Below are 24,921 nucleotides of genomic sequence, written 5' to 3'. Positions count from 1 at the left end.
TGTGAACTGCTGTATGAAAAGTGACTTTACTCTGTAAATCTTCACCCAAATCAAAATAAAATTACAAAAAAAAAAAAAAAAAAAGGATGAAACCACCTAAATGCCCATCAACAGAGGAATGGATCAACAAACTATGGAATACGTACACAATGGAATACTACAGAACATTAAAGAACAATGATGAATCTATGAAACATAACACAGATGAACTTAGAAGCCATTTTATACAGAGTGAAGTTAATCACAAAAGGACAAATATTGTATGTGATCACTATTGTAAAAAGTCAAAGAATGGTTTCACAAATAAAGCAATATTCTTTGATAGTTACCAGGGGAGGAGAGGGAAGGGAGGGTAAACCACCATTTAAAGGGTAGATACATATTAACTTGGGTGATGGGAAGAAAATAAATTTGAAAACTTACTAAATACATACATATATAGATAAACACACACACACACTTTCATACTTTCCACACACTCCAGGAGGGGAAAGAAAAACTGATAAAATATGTACACTTTAAATATGTGTCATTTATCATACTTTAATTATACCTCAATAAAGTTGGGGGGGGGGGCCCTGACAATCTGCTTGCATTAAAATTACAGCCAAGAAACTGCATGGAGCAGTTGTACTCTGTAACACATGAGGTTGCCACGAGAAGGAACTGACTTGATGGCAACTAACAACAAAATTTCCAGTCTTATTACCAATGAGAATTACAGATGGCTAAGGAAAGTCTACACAAATACTTCTTGAACAAGGAGCTGAACCATAAAAATTTATTTCAATTTTATATATATCTAACCCACTGTTATAAAATGTGACAGAAATACGTCTGTGAATTTCAGAAACCACATAAACATTTTGTTCTTATGGCATTTCGCTCATAAGGCTTATTATTTATATTTCAAAACACTGAGAAATACATGATTACCTGTGGTTCAAAACCCATGTCAAACATTCTGTCTGCTTCATCTAAAACAACATATGTTACCCTTCGAAGATTTGTGACCCGACCTAAGATGAGGAGAAAAAATAAAGACAAAAGAAACCTAAAAATCAGTCACAATTCATTTTACGACTAACAAGAACTTTAAAAAACTGTAAAGGGAACTAAAATGCCTGACTTAACCAAAGGGGTAGATTAGGTATCTTTAAACAATGAAAAAAAGTTCTGGTCTACAATGTCTTAATCTAATGGTAAATACTTTCTGACAATGGGTATATGAGGCCCTTTATTTTGGCAAACTCGTCTCTTGCATACCATCATAGGGCCTGAAGAACCTGTAAAATTCAGAAAACAGCCCTCTCCAAAACACATCATAAAACTAAGACTGAGATGAAGCATCGAGCCACATCAGCCATAATCTGACAGCATCACCTAGGAAAAAACATATTAGAGATTACAGCGTATGTGTGGAAGGCAAGTTCCAGTGCTAACTATTTTAGGCGCAGAAAACTTCTTTTCATATTACTTTATAACCTATTTGCATATAGTTAGGAACTTCCAACGGGCATGTCAAAACATTAATGAAACTATTCACTGTCAACAGGTAACTAAAACATTACTCAAAAACATTAAATACCAAATGATTCACATAAATACATCTTCCTATACAAAGATACAAATCCAATTTTATTAAGTGTTCCTACTGGCTTAAATAAAGGCAGCTAGCTGGCCTCTTAACCAGTGAAAACTAAATAATAAACAGGAAATCCTTTCTGAAGGATTAACAAAGAATTTCTACCAACTGCTGAATCAATCACCTGGCAAAAACATCTATAAAATGTTATTAAAGGTAAACCAAAAGGACAGATAAGGGAAAAAGGCAAAAATTAATCAAGATGAATTTCAGGAAGAGACTTTAATTAATGCAGCATTGAAAAAAACAAGGGATTATTTCATCAGCATTCAATCGAAAACTTTTCATATGCTGTATAAGCACAATGACTTATCAAACAATTTCAATGTCATTTTGCCAACTTCCTCAGAATTAGAATTAAGTATATACAGAAATTCAAGCAGAATGCTATTAGAAACATGCAGTACTCACAGTTTTTAATACTCTACTATGTATATACTGAACAATGCTATGGAAACCTTCAAAAGCATTTTATTCAAAATACATAAATGAGCCAAAATAATTGCTTTCTATTATTTAAGTATTCAACACTAACATTTGCAGCCCCAATTAGTTTTGCAAGGTTGGGAACAGCATTAAATTACCTACCTTTGATGATTTAAGTCTCTGAAGCCCAGTTCTATAAATCTTGACGGGCCTTTTTCCACAGAAGTTAAATAATGTCAACAGTTTAGTAACAGTTTTCATAGGGAATAATTTAACAATGCATAACAATTTGAGCTAAAACATGCAATATTTACAAAAGATAAAATTTCTTGAAGCTGCAATATTTTAATTCATACAGTATTGTAAGAAAATACTACTTTCCCTGGAGAAAAAAATCTAAGTTTTATAATACAGAATAGTGCTCAATCCTTTTATAAGCAAAGTTAGACCAAAAATGGATTAAGAATCAGCATAAATGCTAAAACGTCCAGATGGATTTAGTTCTGAAAAGAAATTTTAAATTATATTCTAAAAATATTATGAACACTTATAAAATAAACTTATTACAATACATACTTTTAAGATATTACAGCTTTAAGAAGAAATACAGAAACCTTTTTGGTGGTTTCTTATACCTACTTTAACAAATATGTATAGAATTCAAAAATAAGAGAAAAGAAAACAAAAAAAATACTGACTTACCACTGTTAGCTGCTAACATGTCAATCATTCGACCAGGTGTGCAAACAATAATTTCAGCACCTCTTTTCAGTTCAGCAATCTAATAAAAAAAGATGAAATTTTATAGTCTATTTATCACTACTGCTTATTTTAACAGATTTGAAAATATTCCATCTGGTCTATCTGATCCTCGACTCTATATGAAAGACAGTGAGTTTTTATATCAAGATTCCAAATCTTCCTGCTTAATTGTTCAGGATGCCAGAGTACTACTACTCAAGGAATGGGTAGCAGCATCATGATCAAATTATACCATATATTTGAAAACTTAGAGACTTTTACCCATTTAAATTTGCCACTATCCCTTAAAATCAAGAAAGAAATAAGACAGCAACAAATTAATTATATAAATACTTTAATTGAGGGTTGCTAGCCGTTAGTGAATCATAAAATTAATATAGTAAGTCACAATTAGTATTTCTTAAATGAATTAGAATAGAAAATATCAGAATATAGTTGTTGTTGTTAGATGCCGACAGGTCAGCTGTGACTCACAGCGACCCCGTGTACAAAAGAACAAAACACTTCCTGGTCCTGTGCCAGCCTCACAATCCTTGTTATACCTGAGCCAATCACAGCAGCCATTGTGTCAACTCATTTTGACACAAGAGCCTTCCCTTTTTTTGTTAACCCTCTACTTTACCAAGCATGATAACCTTCTCTAGGGAATGGTCCCTCTGACATGACCAAAATAGGTGAGACGAAGTCTGGTCATCCTCACTTCCAAAGAGCATTCCAGCTGCACTTCTTCCATTCTTTTGGCAGTCCGTGGTACTTTCAGTATTCCTCGCCACCACCACAACTCAAAAGCATCATCTCTTCGGTCTTCTTTATTCACTGTCCAGCCCTCAAATGCCTATGAGGCAACTGAAAATACCATGGCTTGGGTTAGGCGCACCTTACTCTTTGAGGAGACACCTTTGCTCTTCAGCACTTTAAAAGTCTTTTGCAGTAGATTTTCCCAGTGCAAATACGTCATCTGATGTTTTGATTGCTGCTTCCATTGGTGTAGATTGTGGAACCAAGTTATATGAAATCTTAGACAACTTCAATCATTTCTCCATTTATCATGATGCTGCTTATTGATCCGATTGTGAGGATTTTCGTTTTATGTTGAGATGTAATCTATACTGCAGACTATAGTCTTTAATCTTCATCAGTAAATGCTTCAAGTTGTTCTCGCTTTCAGCAAGCAAAGTTGTGTCATCTACATATCGCAGGTTGTTAAGAGTCTTCCTCCAATCCTCTTCTTCATATAGTCCAGCTTCTCAGATTATTTGCTCAGCATATAGATTAAATAAGTATAGTGAAAGGATACATCCCCGACACACTCCCTTCCTGATTTTAAACCATGCAGTGTTCCCTTGTTCGAATGACGGCCTCCTGGTCTATGTACAGGTTCCTCATTACCACAATTAAGTGTTCTGTAATTCCCAGTCCTCTCAGTGTTATCCATAATTTGTTATGATCCACATAATTAAATGTTTTTGCATAGTCAATAAAAGACAAGTAAACTCCTTTCTAGTAGTATTTTTTGCATTGAGCCAAGATCCACCTGACATCAGCAATGATATCCCTCATTCTACATCCTCTTCTAAATTCAGCTTGGAATTTTGGAAGCTCTCTGTCAATATACTGCTGCAACCATTTTTCAATTATCTTCAGTAAGATTTTACTTGCGTGTGATATTAATGATATTGTTTGATAATTTCCACATTTGGTGGGATCATCTTTCTTTGGAATGAGTACAAACATGGATCTCTTCCAGTCAGTTGGCCAGGTAGCTATCTCCCAAATCTCTTGGCATAGCCAAGTGAGTGCCTCCAGTGGGGCATCTGTTTGCTGAAACATCTCAATAGGTATTCCGTCAATTCCTGGAGCTTTGTGTTCTGCTACTTCCTTCAGTGCAGCTTCAACTTCTTCCTTCAATACCACTGGTTCTTGATGATATGCCTCACAGCAACATGCAAGCCACCACAGTATGACAAACTGATAGACAAGTGGTGGCAGAATATAGTAAACACCATAAAACTTTTGTTTGTCTTCTATATAAATATAGTATACATGTGTGTACTAAGTAATAAAGTCAAATATATTTCTTACTACGTAGGCTGTGGTCAAAAAGTATTGACACAGATAAAGTTAGAAAATGAACTAAGTTCAAGTGCTTAAGACTAGGACAGGGATAACAAAAACAAATATTCTCAAAGTGAGTTCTTATAACATTAGACCTATGAAATAATTTTGTGGTTAAATTAATTCAGGAAGTATCACTGAATTTATCCTCATCTTCTAGTATCACAATACATACTGCCATCAAGTCAGATCTGACTCATAGCGACCCCTTGGGTTTCCGAGGCAGTATTACTACAAAAGTAGATTGCCCAACTTTCCTTCCACTGAGTGGCTGGTGGGTTAGAATGGCCAGCCTTCTGTTTAGCAGTCAAACATCTTAGGCACTACACCACCAGAGCTCCCACAATACACATTTGCTTACTGAAATACAGACATATCTTAAAGAAACAAAATCTGTTTTAATTTTGTATAATCTAAAACTTTACAAACTTGTCTGATCATCTTGTTAAGATTTTAGAGTAAACAGAATTTCCAAATTATCTAGTGATGTCTCCATATTTTATGGATGAAGAGGCTGAAACTCAGAGTTAGCATGATCTACACTGTCTTGTCACTAGTTAATAGTAATAACAGAACAGAAATTCATGAGTTCTAATATTCAGATCTTATCCCATTCTGTCCACCCTTACATTTAGGCTTAGGCTGTCTCTGAAAATTACATACCATGTGCCAAAGGAGCAAGGAGGCCGCATCTTCTGACCTCCTCTAACCCCACAAGAGGAGGACAGAATCACCATTAGCAGCCCGAGGCCTCTTCCTGCAAAGCCAGACATACTGCCTCCCTCTATCTAGCCTTTCACCAACCATTCGTCCCACAGCACTCACCACCTCTCTGTTGGGTTCGATAATTCACTGCAGTGGTCATACAGAACTCACAGATTACGGGGTTTATTAAGGAAGCAACAGGCTGCAATTCAAGTTCAGAAATGCACTCAGTCTCTCACAGCCGGCCATCTCACTTAACAGCTGGCAGACTCTCTCTCAGCAACACGTCTCTTGTGTCTCTCTCTCAGCAAGTGTGTATCTCAGGAGCACATTTTTCGCAGCAGCACGTCTTTCTCAGCCAGCAGTCACTTTTTCTTCCTCTAGGAGGGCTCCTTTTGAGCCTGGCAGAGTGGCCAAACTAATCAATCCCAACATCAGATTCTATACACCTGAGACAGAGCGAACCTTCACTTCATGCTGCTCCCAGCAGAAATACCCCAGGGTGGATAACTTTAACAATCAGGAGCTGCTCAGCTGCTCATGGCAAATTCCACCACAGAGTTTACAAAGACTTTTGGCTAGAAAAGCCACACTATGTAATTTACTCCATGACACCATGGAACACAGATGTTGTTATATGCCATTTAGTCAGTCCCTGCACAATGGAATGAAATGCTGCCTAGTCCTGTAGCATCCTCATGATCAGCTATGGATCAGACTACTGTGATTCCTAAGGTTCTTACTGGCTGATTTTCAGAAGCACAGAGTCAGGCCTTTCTGTCTTAAGTCTGAAAGCTCTACTGAAACCTGTTCAGGATCATATAGCAATACACATACCTCCACTGACAGATGGGTACACAAAAGGTGCACTGTCTGGGAATCAAACGCAGATCCCCTGCGTAGAAGATGAGAATTCCACCACTGATTCTACCACCAACACTCTATAAATTTGACCTAAAGCAGTCAATCAGTGGCCATCAAGTCAATTTTAACTAACAGTGACCCGCAATGTGTCAGACTAGACCTGTGCTCTACAGGGTTTTTTTCAAGTTTTATTTGTTTTTGTTGTCGCTGAGAATATACACAGCAAAACAAACACCAATTCAACAGTTTCCACATGTACAATTCAGCGACATACATAGGGTTTGTTGGAAGTAGATTTTTCGGAAGTAGATCACCATGCCTTTCTTCCAAGGTGCCTCTGGGAGAACTAGACTCTCCAATCTAGTTACCAACTGAGTATGGTAACTATTAGCAGCATCCAGGGAATCCTCTATTTCCTTCTTCTAGATAAAGCAAAATACTCTATATACATCATTCTTTAGAAGACACTTGGAGAAATGCCAAACTAAAGAGAATCAAATTTTGTTTAAATCTTGCTTTTAAAATTATTTAAGAATGCAGTTGAAATTCTGATCCTAATGCATTCAATTCACCACCATTCTGTAAAGATGGCAGCATGAATTAGAGAACGTAAATACTGGATCTAGGGCAAACACTAGTATATATTAACCTAATAACTTGCTCAACTTATTTAACCTTTCTGAGTATTTCTTCATCCATAAAATGGAGAAATTACTCCCTCTGCTAAGGGAGAGTGGGGGAATGGAATGGTCCAGGAGAGTACTGATCTAAAAATTTAGAAACCACTATTAAACATATTAAAATGACAAACCATGCTTTTACATGATTAAACCATTCGAGCAAAGAATAGAAAACCTGAGTATTTATTTTATTAACTACCTGCTCACTGATTCCTGTTCCTCCATAAACACAGACCACTCTAAGTCCCAAGGTCTTCGAAAACTTCTTACATTCTTTAGTAATCTGCAGAGCCAGTTCTCGAGTTGGAGTCATGATGACAGCTGAAAAGATAAATATGTCAAATGCCTAACCACCAAAATTACTGAGAGGCTAGGCTTTTAGAGTATAAAATTTAAAGTCTGAGATGAAGTTCAGATCCTTAAGCCTAATTTTTGTTTTTGTTTAATTTTGCTTTGCATCTCTGAAAACTTTATTTCAAAAGCTTTTTAATAGTAGAGACTGCACTGGAGGATAATTTTAACTAGAGTTTTAAGAACATGCTACAGGAAAATAAGAGTTAAATGCCTCACTCACCCCCACTAAATACTTGGTTGAATATAATGCAAATAGCTCTCAAATGCACATCGCAGAGCAAAGAAAATCAAATGACTCACTGTGCTACAGAAGCCATATTGCTGCTTCCAGGAACAACCTAGATCTGAGGAGCATACACAGGAGAAATATACTGTGCCCCCTGTTTCCAAGTGAGGAGCGGAAGAACTTTCCAAAACCCTACTCATGTTTGCAGAAGAAATCTCTGCCAAAATGAACCAAGAAACCTAAATCTGAACAACTAATCCTTAATGAGATGCTGGCACTATAGGTTTTTAAGTCAAAAAAAAAAAAAGGAAAATACATTTTCCTACTGTCATCCATGTTGAGTTTACAGATTCACTGATACTGGGCTAAGAACAAACCTCAACATAAATAAACAGATAGATGCACGAGGAGTCTACCTGCCGAGTCAGAGTTTAAAAACTGAGCTGTGCCAGGAGAGGCTGTTTTTGTACTTCTGAGATGTCACTCCAGAGCTCTGAAGATTCTCACTCCACCTGCTGGTAAGGGGAAATCAGCCCCAAAGTGCCAAATTGATAACGAATATGTATATAAAGACATCTTTATAGTCATACTTAAGAACACTGTAAAATACCAGGTCTTTCTGGTTAATGACAACACTGTTACCTGAAAAAACAAGTTTAATGAAAGGACCTGTACCTATTGGCCCCTCTCCTTCTTCTAATGATCTCTGATCCATGATGTGTCTAAACATGGGCAACAGAAAAGCAATGGTCTTTCCACTTCCTGTCTTGGCAATGCCAATCAAGTCTCGTCCAGACATTATGGCAGGAATTGCTTGGGTCTGAATTGGCGTGGGCTTTTCATAGCCATGTCTTAAAAAGAAAACCAAATGAAGACAATGTAAGAATTGAGATCTCCAGGCCCCTCAGACTCCTATAAGAATAAGTTTTTCCAAAATGAAGCAATAAAAATAATGAAGTACTGGTACATGCTACAGCGTAGAAGAACTTTGACAAGATTAAGCTAAGTGAAAAAAGTCAGTAATAATAGACCATATACTGTATGAATCCATTTATATGAAATAGGTAAATCTACACAAATAGGTAGATTAGTGGTTGCCTGGGGTAGAGAAGAGAAAAGGCTGACTGCTAATGGATACAGATCTCTTTTGACGATGATGAAAATTTTCTAAAATCAGATTATAACAATAGTTTCACAACCCTGTGAATATACTAAAAATCATGAATTAGACATTTTAAAAGGGTAAATGCTATGGTATGCAAATTATGCCTCAATAAAACTGTCATATCACAGTAAAAAATGAACCCAGCGAAAGATTTGTACGAAAGGACTATGTTGAATAGCAAGACATTGAAAAAAAAGACAACCACCACTCACTCACTTTTTGAGGGAATTTAAGATCTTCATGGAAATTCCACACTGGACCCAAGATTTAATTGGTTTGGGGCAACCTTTTCCCTTGACCGTGATGCCTTCCATTTCCAATCGAAATACATTCACTTCTACAACACAAAATCCAGAAGAAAAACTCTTAGACATTGTTCTCCTGGTGCCTTCCACTTTTCAATTAGGTATGATGAGATTAAGAATATTTAACGCTTTGTTTGTAATGTCATCAAAGACAGTTCCATAGAAGAGCTACAGAAAGAAGCACTGAATAGCATACTGAGACAATGAAAACAAATGCTGTTGCAACCAAGGATAAAAAGAAACTCCAATTTGAATAATTTGGATTTTGTTGTGTCTAAATTTGCAACAACAGTAAGAGAACAAATGACAAGTAATACAACCATTTGTTCTTCAAGTAAGAGTTACTCACATTACCCTTACTCTACCACCAATAATCTAGAGACATACATTGATTTCTAACTCTCGAATCCCAGAAAGCAAAAGCTGGCAGAAATATTTTATTTACTAACTTTCTATGTAGAGTATTTTCAACCCTAAAACTTCCAATTACTTGAGCCAAACTAAGTTTTATTTTTTTAGTACTTCCAATAACACCTTTCTTCTTAATTGCTCTGAATCTTTGCAGATAATGTTCCCACTCTGTAGACTTCCAACCTTCTAATTCTTTCTCTCACCTCTCCAACCAAGCCAGGCTAATTCCTCTTACTCGAATCAACACAGAGGCCTATCCTCATCTCCCCCAGAGAAAATAAAGTACCTCCTCCTCTGTTCCCACTATAACCAATGAGTGAACAAATGTGAGATTTACCTTCTTGAGACATTTTTGCTAGCTCTGGAACTTCAACATAGAAGTTTTTCCTAAACGGTTCATATTCAATTTTTCCATGATCTACTGGTTCAAGAAGCTTTCTCTGTTTTGTCTGATAGCCTGTAAGGGCCGTCTGAAGATCAACTTCTTCTTCCTCTGAAGAATACTAAAATTTAAAAAAAAAAAAAGAGTAAGTAAGAAAGTAAATTAAGAGGTAAGAGCTTAATTACTATTTTTTCCCTTATGGTAAACAATATTACTAGCTTTTAAAATCCTCCTCTCATAGAAACTATAGATTTTACCTTTTTATTTGTAAAGCAGACTCCTTGAGTCGACTCCAAGTCATAGTAACTCTACAGGACAGAGTAGAACTGCCTCATAGGGTTTCTAAGCCTGTAAATCTTTACGGAATCAAACTGCCCATCTTTCTTCTACAGAACAGTTAACAGTTCAAACTAACAACTGTTTGATTACCAGTCGAGTGCTTAATCACCGAACCACCAGGGTTTCCCATGCTGCTCCACCATATTTAAACCTCATCATTTCACAATCACTTCAAATAATGTCTGTCACTTATAGTGAAAATAAATCAGTTCTTGAAGAATTTTTCTCCTTCATTTCTTTTTGCTTTGCCCTTTTAGAAAGTTATAACCCCAATATAAAGCTAAAAGAATATAGAAATTCTTAAGAGATGACTGTAATGAAGCTCTTTCATCTTTACAACACAAGGAAGAAATTTAATTCATACTGTTAATCACGCCTTCTCTCCCTATTACGTGCCTGAGGCACTGATGAGAGAGGAAAATCAAAATATGGGCATAGAGCAAGAGGCCAGAGAATGCTCTATCAACTGGATATTCAATTACTACACTATTGAGAATAGAAAGTACTCCTTCTAATTATTTTGCTAAACTGACACACACCTCCATCAATGCTTACTGATAAATATGTCTAAGTGTATCATGAACAAAGTCAAAGTTAATAAAGAATCACCTCCATGGCATCCTGGTCATTCTCCATGAGCTCACCTTTCTTCTTATCAGAATCTACAACTGCTTTTTTGGTAGTCACAACTGTGACAACTTTTGTGACAGTTGGTCCAGACTTCTGAAAGAAACAAAATACATAAAATATTTTGCAAAAACAAAGCACTAATTATATGCCAAACTGAACCACAATAACTGCCACAACTTACAACTCAAATAAATTACGCTAGTTACTAGCAACAACAGAAAATTTTCATTATGAAAACCCTTTTCCTCCTTACTAGTTTGTATAAATTGTTTTAATGTAATACAACTGCTTTATATTTTATAATCCATTAATATACACATAATTTATCATTGTTGTTGTTGTTGTTATGTGCCGTCGAGTCGGCCCCGACTCATAGCGACCCATCCTTGGGTTTCCGAGGCAGTATCACTACGGAAGTTGGATTGCCCAACCTTCCTCATAGAACTATGTATAAATATAGTTATATTTTAAAGATAATACTAAACGGTACTTTTTACTCATTCACCAAGCCAGGCATTCTTCTAGGAATTTAATAAACAAAACAAGTGAAGTAAACCAAATAATAGTTTAACCTAATTAAAAAAGAATGTCTGCATTAAGCATTACATTCTTTCAAAGAATTATCTATACATGATCAAATTGACAACAGTAACTTGAAAGGATAGATGAAAAACTTAAGGGGGCAGTGAGTTTGTACTAAAGATAGTGAAATCGTTTGGAAAAGATTGTTGAGAAAGGTGGCACAATTTGAAAAATATAATCAATGTCCCTGAATTGTACAAGTACAAATTGTTGAAGTGGTATTTGTTTTGTTATGTATACTTTCACCAAAAAACTGAATTATTAAAAACAAAAACAATATAATAGGTCACAATGACTTATCTTGTTTTGTTTTACAGGAAAAGAGGTAAAGAAACAAAATTAAAAAATTAAATGACAATTTATCAAAAGTTAAAAAATGCTTTAAAAAACAAGACTATGATAAGGGGATCAGGAGTGGGAAAGAAAAGAGTGCTGGAGAGATCTGAGAAGGCAACATCTGAGCAAAGATAATTAACAAAGATTAAAGTAGTAGGGGAGTCATTTTTGAAACAAAAACATTTACAGCTAAAATTCATCAATTTCTCCAATACACAGAAAAAATATTGCCATTTCTGAGATGGAAGAAGCAAAAATACTAACTTTATAAAGTCATGCAAATCAATTATAACACAGCACAATGCTAAATTCAAGTGATCCAAAAGGAATATAAATCATTAAAGATAAAGAAGAAGAAAATCCCATACCTTTTCATTTCCCCCACCACCTTTTACACTTCTCATGTTGAACTTTTTTACTTCTTCTTTCACTTCTTCCATGTACGCATCTAATGGATCTAACTCCTCACCCTCCATTTCATTTCCTTCCTTTTCAGCTTCTGCAGGATCATCTTCATCATCTAAAATATGAGAATATACTTTCTTTGTATATGTATTTCAAAAGGAACGATTCCACAATCAGACTATACCCACCATTCTAATCTTTACTCCCACTAACCAAACATCCTCCTTTGCAATTTACTCCAGCCATGCTACAGCTCAAATGCTCAGTCTTGGACATTTTTATACTTTTACAGTAAGCATGTATTGCTTTTGAAAATAATAAAACATTAAGATAATAAATTGTAAATGTCATTGAAAATGGGCAAAGAGGAAGATTGTGCCTAAAAATCAAACTCTAGTATTAGATTTTACAGCTATACTGCTAGAATCAGAACTAAAAACATTTTCTACTAAATAATATTTTCATTTATTTCTTCTTCCAAGCATCTTTCTTTCAATCACAGGAAGGATAAATAGTACCTCACTCTTAATTCAAGATTATCTATTAATATTTTTTAGTAACTGAGACACAATGACCATTTATAGATATAAATCATTTATCTATTTAAACCATTCTGCAATGCTTTCAAAGAAACCAGAGCAAAACACCATTTTCCTTTAAAATTCCACAATCATCTACTTTACTAAATTTTCAAAAGTCAAAATCAGATATGGAGAGAAAATATTTTTTGTCAAAGGAAGGGCTTGCAAGTATGGTTTAAATATATCCTCATTACTAACTGGCAGTGAAAAACATCAAGAGATATTTATTGACTAAGGAGCTCTGGTGGTATAATAGTTAAAGTGTTTGGCTGCTAACCAAAAGGTTGCTGGTTCAAATCCACCAGCTGTTCCATAGAAGGACAATGAGGCAATCTGCTTCCATAAAAATTTACAGTCTTGGAAAAAACAATGGGGATCACTATGAGTTGGAATCTACTTGAAGGCAGTGAATGTTTTTTTTTGTTTTACTGACTAGGCTTGTAAGCACCCAATTTCCACTTTAAAAATAAAAACAGCAATCTTACTAAATACTATTTTACAATATAAATTTTAATATAAATATTAGAAGTTCAATATAAAATACTGTAATTCTAGAATATTTTACACGAATTGTTATATAGGCCAACAAACAAAGATACCATCATCATCTTCTAAACTCCATTTTTTTCCTTGCTTCATCTCTTCAATTTCTTTTTTCAGTTCTCCTATATTTTCCATGGCCTTTTTACGTTGCTCTTCTCTCCATTTTTCTACTCTTTCTTTTCGCTTTCTCATTTCTTCTTCCAGCTTATTCTGGTCAAAGTTCTTTTTTTAAAAAAAAGGAAAACAACAGACAACAAAAGATGAAAACAAGGACTAACATTTTTACTCCAAGTGACATTCAAATAAGTACTACAAATTAAAAGAAAAAGATACAAGGTAAACCATACAGTTGGTAGATCATATTCGACGGCATATAACAACAACAACATACCTTTGCAAATATATCCATGAATATACTATCAAAACAAAATCACAATGCTAAAAATCAAAAAGTATCTTCAAATAAGAAAGGGGAAAAGATAGATATCACACACATAAATTAATCTCATTTCTCATTTTAGTTACAAGAAATATGCAGACATGAACTTAATTTCTTCTTCAACATAGAAATAGAAAGAATTAGCAAGAAAAGTTCCCTAGATATTCTCAATTTTAAATCCTGTACTCTCGTTAAGACTGCCTCCATTAAAAGCAATTTTCTATTATAAATTACTATGTAAATAAAAGCTGTAAAAGTTAAGTATTAACATGATTAAAAAGCTTTGGTCTTTTGTAGCCTTTAGCTCAAGTTTTCTAGACATATCCCTTGCAAAACCTTCATCAAGACTTTTAGGAGCCCCAAGACTACGGTCCTTAGACACCCTTCATACTGAAACTAAACTCACCCCCGTGCCTCAACTTTCAGCCAAAAAGTATCTAGGCCTGTAAGTGAACAGTAACAGCAGGGAGGAACCCACTCATTAGATCAATTAACCATACAAGACCGAAAGGGCAGCACTTGCTCAGAGATAAACCTCAGAAGGCAGAAAGAGATAGGAAAGAAGGACAAAACAGGAAACAGAGGAAGTGAGAAGACTGCTATTACAGTCTGGGTATCGCAATTAACGTCACAAAACAAAATGCGTATGAATTACTGAATGGAAACCCAATTTGCTCTGTAAATTTTCACCCAAATCACAATTAAAAAAAAAAGACTTTTAAGACAAGGATGCAAATCACAATTACATCCATCATCAGGGACTAAAGTACTACTTAAAAATTAAGAATCAAAATTTTTCACATGCAAACATTACAACTATATAAGAAAATATACTTATGGCTGTGTTCAATTTATGTCTTTTATAATAGAGCCATTCCCTAAAGACAAGCCCCCTGTACCTTTCCAAGGTCATCTAGTCACTCAATAAAATAAACTTGATCAGAAATTAAACCTCTAGATTCCCATGTGGTATCCTTTCTTAGCTACCCTGCTCAGAAAGCAGGCCCTTTCAAAAAAAGGAACCATTAAAAAAAATAGAATAAAAAAATACTTTAAAACGGTATGAATAGGCAGTTCAAAGAAAAGTATAGTAAATAAATTAAGGAAAATATGTTATACATATGAGCTCCGGTGGTTCCTAAGGCATTTGACAGCTAACCAGAAGGCTGATGGTTCAAACCCACCAGCCACTACTCAGAAGGAAGGCTGAGCAACCATATACTTAAAGAAATATAAATGTACTTAAAAAACACAACTTAAAATAATAAGGTACCACTTACCTACAAATAAATTGGTTAAATTAAAATTGGAAATTGTCATGTTGAAAATTATGAAGGGAAACAGACATTCTTGTATGTCTAAACTCTTCACTTTAAACTCCCACAAATTTGTTGGAGGTCAATTTGATAATATCTATCAAAGTGTTAAATGTCTATACCCACTGACAAAGCCACTTTACTGTCAACAATTTACCTTCCATTATAGAAGCCCCAAGAAGATCTGGTGACACAGAGGTTACAGCATTCAGCTGCTGATCAAAAAGTTGGCAGTTTGAACCCACAAGCCACTCCATCTTCTGTGAAGATGTGCAGCCTTGGAAACCCTATGAGGCAGTTCTACACTGTCCTATAGGGCTTTATGAGTCAGAATCAATTAGAAGGCACACAACAATAACATAAGAGCCATGAGTCAGAATTCAGACTGCAAATGGGTTTTGGTTTCTACTCGTAAGAGACATGTGTACATATACGAATGCAAAAATGCTTATAATTGCAGGTAGGAAACAACCTAAATATCCATCAAAGGCGATTTCTCTACCTTGTTTCAAAAGAGTAATATAATGTACTATATCTATGTATGCAACTATAGAAAGATATCCAAAATGTAACAGTGAAGAATTCTATATCTTAGGCTGGAGGGTATCTGTATTGCTGTTGATTATTATTAAGAACTTATGTATTGATAAAATAATTCGTAATTTTAAAAATGAACAAAAATCACACACAGAATAGGGCATGGAGGTATCACATTTTGTAAGAGAGTTAATGGGTATACATGTAACCTTTCTGAGAAATTTTCTCACAGGTAAGTATTATTTTATCTGTTTATTTGTATCTATTATCATTGATTTTTTTAAAAAAATGTATTATGGTAATAAAAAACAAGAATTTGTCATTCTAGAACAAACCAGATACACATTTGTAAGTTAGAAAACATACACCAGCATCTTTTTCTTTTTCATCCTCCTTGTCATCTTTGTCTTTTTTCTTCTCTTTAGAACTTTCTCCACCATCTGTTTTTTCTTTGGATCTAGATCTAACAAAAAAGAAGAGAAAAGAGATCATCTATAGTGTAATTATTTATTTTAAAATACTTCCACAGACTTTTTTTACTCTCTTAGGTAATAAATAAACTTTTGAGAGTAGGCTGCATTTTTATATTCCATTTATAAACACTTTGAAAATAAAACAAAAAAATTAATCTCCATGACACTAACGGGATCTCTGGTAGTACAGTGCCCAAAGCATGTGACTGCTAATCAGAAGGGTGGTGGTACAAACCCACCAGCCACTCTTCAGAAGGAAGGTTGGGTAATCTACCTCCGTAGTGATACCACCTCAGAAACCCAAGGAGGGGTCGCTATGAGTCAGGGCCGACACAACGGCAGATAACAACAACATGACACTAATAGCAAATGTTATTAAATACATGGGAATTTGCACAACAAGAAAAAACTAGACATACCATATAAAATTACAAAACTTAATTAAGAGAAGTAAAACATTAACACATGGAGAAATATTCCAAGAGAACTTAATATTCCTTGATATTAAAAAGTTGCATTTTTACCCTGCTTATGATATCTTAGAATTAATAGCATTTCTTAATTTTAATGTAATCATAAATCAATTTTTCATCCCCTTTATACTTTATTTTAAAAAAATATTTATTGTTGTAAAAATATATAATTAATAAAACATACACCAACTCCACTAAAGAAGAGGAAAACATAGAGCGGTACATGGGAGGTACAGACAATAAAGATAAATACTTTTGCACATACAGTACTGTGCTGTCAGTGAAGGCAAACATGGATATACAGGTGGATAGATGGGTGGAACAGGCTGAACTATTAGCTTTATCTATGTGGGGAAAGAAGGTTGAGCAATCTACTTCCGTAGTGATACTGCCTCAGCAACCCAAGGCGGGGTCGCTATGAGTCGGGTCCGACTTGACGACTTGACGGCACATAACAAAAACAACAACATGTGGCGGGGGGAGTGTGCCCAAGGCCATGTACAGGGTTGGCAGACAATGTTTCTACAAGTGTACGGGTATGTTCTATAAGAATTCCCAGGGGTACAGTAGAGCTGACAAGAGACAAGGCTATAGTTACTTCCTGGTCACAGCCAGCTACCCAGAAGGAGCAAGTAATTGGACCTGTGGGCTCAGGACCACAGTTGCAGTGGACATTAAGTTCAACTGCCATAACATACTACACAAAACATTATTCCACATCCTGCTTTGGCGAGTAGCGACCGGAATCTTAAAAGTTGCAAGCAGCCATCTAGATGCAACGATGGGTCTCTCCTCATCCAGAGCAAAGAAGAATGAAGAAAATCAAAGATTCATGGAAACAGTCCAAGTGACGGGTACACCATGCCACCCTCAGCCTTTAAGACTGAGACCTGAACAACTAGATGGTGCCTGGCTACCATCAACCAATCTTTGGGGGAGATCTTGGATAGAGTGGAAGAACAATGTGGACAAAAACTCAAAATCATTAAAAAAAAAAAAAAAGACACCAGGTTTGCTGGTGATAGAGCCTGATGGAACCACCGAGACTATGATCCCTAACTGCCCTTCTGGTATGGAATTGAACCCACTCCCATGGCTTCCAGCCAAACAAAAGACAGGCATATGAGCTGAACATTTACACTACACAGATAAACTCCTTGGAGAGAACAATCATGGGAGAAAGAAGGGCTGTTTATGCACAGGGAGACAGCTCAGGGGGCAGGACTACATAGAGAGAAGGACACAGCGAAGAGGTAACTATGGGGACGAAGTGGGAAAGGAGCTGCTGCATTGTGGTAAATTGTAGTCGATGTCATGAGACAAAGTGTATGTGACCTGCTGTTTGGAAGGTGAATTTGCTCTGTAAACTTTCTTTCACCCAAATCACACACACACAAAAACAACCATGCACCACCACCTCAACAATTACTACATGTACATTTCAGTAACACTGATTATATTCTTCAAGTAGTGCAACCATTCTTGTTAACCTTTTCCAAATCACTATACCACTATTAATATAACCTTAATGCCCCCTAAGCAAAAACTTCCCTTCCCTCTCTCTCATTCATAGTAGTCTTTGCTTTTTTGAGTAGATTAGAAATCCTTCCAAATTTGATAGATACCCAGAAGTGACGAAAGGCTATTATCCAGTATTAACTTCTAAAAGTTGTAGAGTTTCACAATCCAGTTAGGTCTTTATCTACCTGGGATTGTTTTTTACCGTGCACCATCTAAGACAGGGAGTCTTACATCATTTTTCTCCATAGAATAGCAAATTTCTTGCAACTATTATTTTTAAAAAATTAATGAAACATTTGTCAGTTCAGCATTTCTTAAGTATACAATTTAGTGATATTAATCACAATGATCAAGTTTTTCAAATGCCATCCATAATTACTGCCAAATTTCCCATCGCCATAAACAAAAATTCATTGTTTCCTAAAAAAATGGCTTCCTCTTTCCCTCTCTCTTGTCCTTGGTAACAACTAACAAACTCTGTTGTCGATACATATGCCTATTCTTGTTATTTCACATAAATGAGTTCACACAATGCCGTCGTCTTGTTATTGATTGATTGATATCACTGAGCATTATGGTTTTCAAGGTTCTTTCCTATTGTAAGCATAGATCAAAACTTCATTTCTCTTTATGGCTCAATAGTATTTCAATGTCTATATGTACTACATTTTGTTTATCCATTTAACCACTGATGGACACTTTTTTACAGCCATTTTGAGTGTTTATAAGCAGTGGCCATTTTGGAAATTTAAAGTGACCTATACCACAACCAATTTGAATGTTTACAAGTGGTGGCCATTTTGGATACTTAAAGTGACCAAGGACGCAGGCACCTTGAATGTTTACAAGTGGTGGCCATTTTGGATTTTAAAGATGCAGCATTCGCACTCAGATTCCAGGGACCTAAGAATAGGCTCATTTACCAAGGATGGCAAGAACATAGAGGAGGCTGACAATGGGAAAGGAGACAGTGAGCGTATAATTGCTGCCAATTAGCAAATAGAGGAGCAAAGCACAGTACCCTGCTTACACAGATAACATAAAAACAAAACAAAGAAAATGAAAATTGTACACAAGCCACTCCAACATAGAATCATCAATTAAACATAAACACAAAAATGACACAATACCTTAGAGACAACAGAGCATCACAGTCCGCACAGAGAAGCAAGATAAAGAAGAAACAAAGGAACAGGATGCAGACCCAAAACACATCCCTAGGAAGATGCAGCATTGGAACTCCCTGATAAGGAATTCAAAAGAATTATATTTAGGTACCGATAACAAAGTGAGAGAGAGATCAAGGAATACACTGACAAAACTGAGGAAAACACAGAGAAAACCCTAGAACAATTTCAAAAGACAATACAAGAACAAAATGACAAAATAAATTAAAAATCTGAAATGATACAAAATTTACAGACAGAAATCCAGAAGATTAATACTAAATTTTCAGAAATAGATTAACACATTGAATGGGAAAAGGAGTTGAACTGAATCAATGGAAGACATAATTAATGAGATTGAAGGCAAACAAGTCAATACTTCTTTGGAAAGGGATAAATCAGAAAAAAAGATCAAAACAAAATGAAGGAAGCCTAAGGTTCACGTGGGATACCATCAAAAGGAATAACCAACATGTAAACGGGTTTTCAGAACAGGAAGAGACAAATAAAACTACAGAGAAAATTCTCCAAGATTTGTTGGAAGAGAATTTTCCTGGTATGATGAAAGATGAGAACATATCCATTTGAGAAGTCCAACGAATCTCAAACAGGATAGACCCAAAAGAAAATCACCAAGACATATCATCATCAAACTCATCAAAACCAAAGACAAAAAAAGAATCTTGAAAGCAGCACAGAAAAAACCAAAAGTTACCTACAAAGGGCAATCAATAAGACTCAAGCTCAAGTATCTTGGCAAAAACTATGCAGTCGAGAAGATAATGGGATGGCATATATAAAACCCTGAAAGAAAATAAATTTCAACCAAGAATTATATACCCAGCAAAACTGTCCTTCAAATATGATGGTGAAATTAGGACTTTTCCAGATAAACAGAAATTAAGGGAATTTGTTAAAACCAGACCACCTTACAAAAGATGAAAAAGGGAGTCCTTCAGACAGAGAACTAACAACAGCAAACAACTGATCATTAACACAAAGGATGATGGAATCCAGAAACCAACCCAGTTATAGAAGTATCCAAAGTAAATAAGCCTACAAGATTGTAAATAGGGAACCAGAGACATCAACTGACAAGTGAGGACAACTACAAACCATAAAGAAAGAAAAAATTTTGTAGTTACAGAACTTCTAACTGGTAGAGAAGTCAAGACAACTGCACAATAGAATGGACTGTTCTAAACTTGGGAAGAAAACTATAAATCACAGTGTAAACTCAAAGAAAAATGATAAACCTTCATATCAAAATAAAAAAGAGGACCAGCAAACAAAACGAGCTCAGCACAGAAAATTACATGGAACAAAGAAATCAACACCATGAAAAAGCACATAACAAAATGACAGCAACAAATTCATAGTTGTCAATAATTACATATCTGACAAAGGACTTATCTCTAAAATTTATAGGAAACTCCAACACCCCAACAACAAAAAGATTAACAATCCAATTGAAAAATGGGCAGAAGACATGAATAGACACTGCACCAAAGAGGATATTCAGGTGGCCAGTGAATACGTGAAGAAATGCTCATGACCATTAGCCATCAGAGAGATGCAAATCAAAACAACAATGAGATATCATCTCACCTTAGCACTACTGGCAAAGTTCGACAAGACAGAAAATAACCAATGCTGGCAAGGATGTGGAGAGACTGGGACTCTCATACACTGCTGGTGGGACTGTAAAATGATACAATCACTCTAAAGCAGTATGGCAATTCCTTAAAAAGCTGGAATTAGAAATACCATTTGATCCAACAATCCCATTACTAGGTATATATCCTAAAGAAGTGAGAGCCAGGACAAGAACAGATATATGCACACCCATGTTCATTGCAGCACTATTTACAATAGCAAAAAGATGCAAACAACCTACGTGTCCTTCAACAGAAGAATGGATAACCAAACTATGGTACATACTGGTACATACACACAATGGAATACTATACAATGCTAAAGAATATCTGGAGGACATTACGTTGTGTGAAATAAGTCAGTCACAGAAGGACAAATATAGCATTAGTTCTTCATTGTAAAAAATGAAGGAAAAGTTTATATACGGAAGGAAACATTCTGTGATGGTTACCAAGGGTGGGAGGGAAAGCGAGGGAACACTGCAAAAAGCAAAAAAAATGCCTTGATCCAAGTCACTTTAGTTTTGTGTATTTCACTCTACTGTACATAAATTATATTTCAATAAAATGCATTTAAAAAAAAAAAGATTACGGCCTTGGAAACCTTTCAGGCTGTTCCACTCTGTCCTAGAGGGTTGTTATGAGTCAGGATTGACCCAACAGTAATGCTTGTGTTGGGTTTTATGGAGGCAAAAGCTTATTGATGGCTACCAGGGGTAGAAGGGAGTAGGAAAAGGAGTTGTTGTTTGGGGAACACTGAGTTTTCTGTTCATGAAGGTGGAATGATTTGGAAAGGGATGATAGTGGTGGTGGGGGCACAATAAGATGAATAAAGTTATGTCACAAAATTACTCATGTAAAGATTGTTGAATTGACAAATGTTATATATATACACACACTTCTATGTCAACACATTAAAAGTATTTCAAAATAAAAGAAAATTTCTCTGAAAACAAGCTTAAAAGTAATTTTCCAAAATCATTAAATTTAAATTTCATTCTACAAATAATTTGTACTGCTTTACTTCCATTCACTCTTAGATTATAACTTCATTTGTTCACTCCTTTATTCAGTCAGTAAATACGATTAACTAAAAACATAAAACTAGAAGGAAATTTCCTCAACCTGATTAAAAGTATCTACAAAAAATCCAAGCTAACATCATAATTAATTAAAAAAAACAAAAAACTCACTGATTCCGACTCATAACAACGCCTCTTTCAGTTTTCAAGGCAGTATCTTTATGTAAGTAGAATGCCCAATCTTCCCTCTGAGGAATGGCTGGTGGGTTTGAACTGCAAGCCTTCTGATTAGCAGTCAAATGCCTTAGGCACTACACCACCTTTCATACTTAATAGTGAAAGAATAAATGTTTTCTCCCTAAAATCAGAACAAGTCTAAGATGTCTACTCTTACCACTTCTGTTCAACACTGTACTACAGATTCTAGCCAGGGAAATCAGGAAAAAATAAAAATAAAAAATAGATAGATAGATAGATAGCATCCAAAGTGGAAATAAAGAAGTAAAATTACGTTTATTCACAGAAGACACAATTTTGTATGTAGAAAATCTTAAAGCAGGAGGGGAGCTATTGCACTGGGGTACACTGTAGTCAACGTCATGAGACAAAGTGAACTGCTATATGGAAAGTGAATTTGCTCTGAAAACTTGCACCCAAATCACAATTTAAAAAAAAAAAAAAAATTTTTTTTAAATCCTAAAGCTCACTAAAATACTATGAGAGCTAATAAGCTCAGCAAGGTTGCAGGGTACAAGATATAAAAGATCAGCATACAAAAACAATTGTATTCTCACACACTTGCAATGAACAATCTAGAAAAGAAATTGAGAAAACAATTCCACTTAAAATAGCATCAAGTCGAATAAAACACTTAGTAATAAATTTAACCAAAGAAGTCCAAAACTTGTACTCTGAAAACTACAAAACATTGTTGAAAAAAATTAAAATATTCCATGTTCATGGATTGAAAAATTAACTTTAAGATGGCAATACTGCCCAAACTAATCTACATTCAATGCAATCTATCTCAAACCCAGCTGACTTTTTTGTAGAAATTGACAAGTTGATTCTAAATTACATATGGAGCTGCAAGAGAACCACAACAGCCAAAGGAGTTCTGAAAAAGAATGAAGTAGAAAGATTTAACACTTCCTAATTTCAAAACTCACCACAAAGCAATGATAATAACTACAGCACGGTACTAGCACAAGGCGGTTCAGAAATCAACCTACATGTCTATGTTGTTGTTGTTGTTATTTGCCCTCGAGTGAGACTCAACTCATAGCGACCCCCCTTGGGTTTCCAAGGTGGTATCACTATGGAAGTAGATTGCCCAACCTTCCTTTCCAGGAATGGCTGGTGGGTTTAAACTGTCAGCCTTCTGGTTAGCAGTCAAGTGCCTTAGGCACTGTTGTTGCTATTGTTATATGACTGTTGAGTCAGATCTGACTCATAGCAACACCCCCTTGGGTTGCCATCACTACAGAGGTAGACTGTCCAACCTTCCTTCTGAGGAGTGGCTGATAGATGTGAACCGCCAGCCTTCTGGTTAGCAATCAAGTGCCTTTGGCACTATGGTACCAGAGCTCCTCTATATCTAGTCAACTGATCTTTGACATGGATGCCAAGACTACTCAATGGGGAAAGAACAGTCTTTTCAACAAATGATGCCAGGACAACTGGATAGTTACATGCAAAATAAAATTGGACCTCTGCCTCATACCATGTACAAAAATTAACTCAAAATGGATCAGTGACTTAAATATATGAGCAAAAACTATAAAACTTTCAGGAGAAACCAAAACCAGACCAAACATACTGCCATGCAGTCAGATCCGACTCATAGCAACCCTCCTTGGGTTTCCAAGGCCCTATCACTACAGAAGTAGATTGCCCAACCTTCCTTCTGAGGAGCGGCTGGTGGGTGTGAACTGCCCGCCTTCTGGTTAGCAGTCAAATGCCTTAGGCACTAGGTCCCCCAGAGTTCCCTTTAGGAGAAAACATAGGGGTAAATCTTCATGACCTTAGATTTGGCAACACATTCTTAGGTATGACACCAAAAGACAAATAAACTGGACTTCATCACATTAAAAATACTTTTGTGCTTCAAATGGCATTATCAAGAAAGTAAAAAGACAACCCACATAAGAAAATATTGGCAAATTATATATTGTACAAGGAACAAATATCTAGAATATATTAAAAAAAAACTACTGCATTTCAATAAAAAGACAAGCTAAAAGCTCTGAATGGACGTCTCTCCAAAGATTTATAAATAGTCAACAAACACATTAAAAGACGCTACTGATCATTAGTCATCAGGGAAATGGAAATCAAAACCACAGTGAGATATCACATTCACGAGGATGGCTAGAATCCAAAAATCAGTAACAAGTATTGGAAAGAATGTGGACAAATCTGGAGTTCCGGTAAGATGGCGGACTAGGCACAAAGACTGCACAGACCCTCTTCAACAAAGAAAAGGGAAACCAATTCACACAGACACAGAAGATAATCCTGGACCCCTAAGTCTTGAAGGGAAAGATACAGAAGTGCAATAAACCCCAACTAGCAGAAGAATTTGCATGAAAATACCGAAAAAGGAGACGGGGGAGCTGCGGTCTGGCAGCGAACCTGAGCGATCCTGACGGCACGGCATAGACGGTTTGGAGATGACCGAGTGGTGGTTTGCTGTTGTTCTTATGTGCTGTCGAGTCGGATCCGAATCATAGTGACCCCTCCTTGGGTTTCCGAGGCAGTATCACTATGGAAGTAGATTGCCCCATCTTCCTTGCGAGGAGTGGCTAGTGGATTTGAACCACCAGCCTTCTGGTTAGCAGTCAAGTGCCTTAGGCACTATGCT

At 35.8% G+C, this 24,921-nt stretch overlaps 1 protein-coding gene across 1 annotated transcript in view; it reads right to left on the bottom strand.

The window, feature by feature from the left end:
- The window catches only part of DDX46 (DEAD-box helicase 46), a 111,851-nt gene that overhangs the window by 58,261 nt on the left and 28,669 nt on the right, over nt 1-24,921 (bottom strand). The window contains exons 4-13 of the mRNA XM_007943770.2: nt 16,115-16,211; nt 13,513-13,678; nt 12,296-12,447; nt 10,989-11,102; nt 9,996-10,161; nt 9,159-9,279; nt 8,453-8,628; nt 7,397-7,518; nt 2,774-2,852; nt 937-1,019 (exon numbers count right to left, since the gene is read on the bottom strand). Of these exons, the coding sequence (XP_007941961.1) occupies nt 937-1,019; nt 2,774-2,852; nt 7,397-7,518; nt 8,453-8,628; nt 9,159-9,279; nt 9,996-10,161; nt 10,989-11,102; nt 12,296-12,447; nt 13,513-13,678; nt 16,115-16,211 (1,276 nt within the window). The remainder of the gene's footprint in view (nt 1-936; nt 1,020-2,773; nt 2,853-7,396; nt 7,519-8,452; nt 8,629-9,158; nt 9,280-9,995; nt 10,162-10,988; nt 11,103-12,295; nt 12,448-13,512; nt 13,679-16,114; nt 16,212-24,921) is intronic.

This window comes from Orycteropus afer, unplaced genomic scaffold, assembly GCF_000298275.1.
Source record: "Orycteropus afer afer isolate SDZICR_OR568_19922 unplaced genomic scaffold, OryAfe1.0 scaffold00112, whole genome shotgun sequence".
NCBI lineage: Eukaryota > Metazoa > Chordata > Mammalia > Tubulidentata > Orycteropodidae > Orycteropus > Orycteropus afer.
The sequence above is the reverse complement of the archived record's forward strand: the minus strand, read 5'-3'. Positions and strand labels throughout refer to the sequence as shown.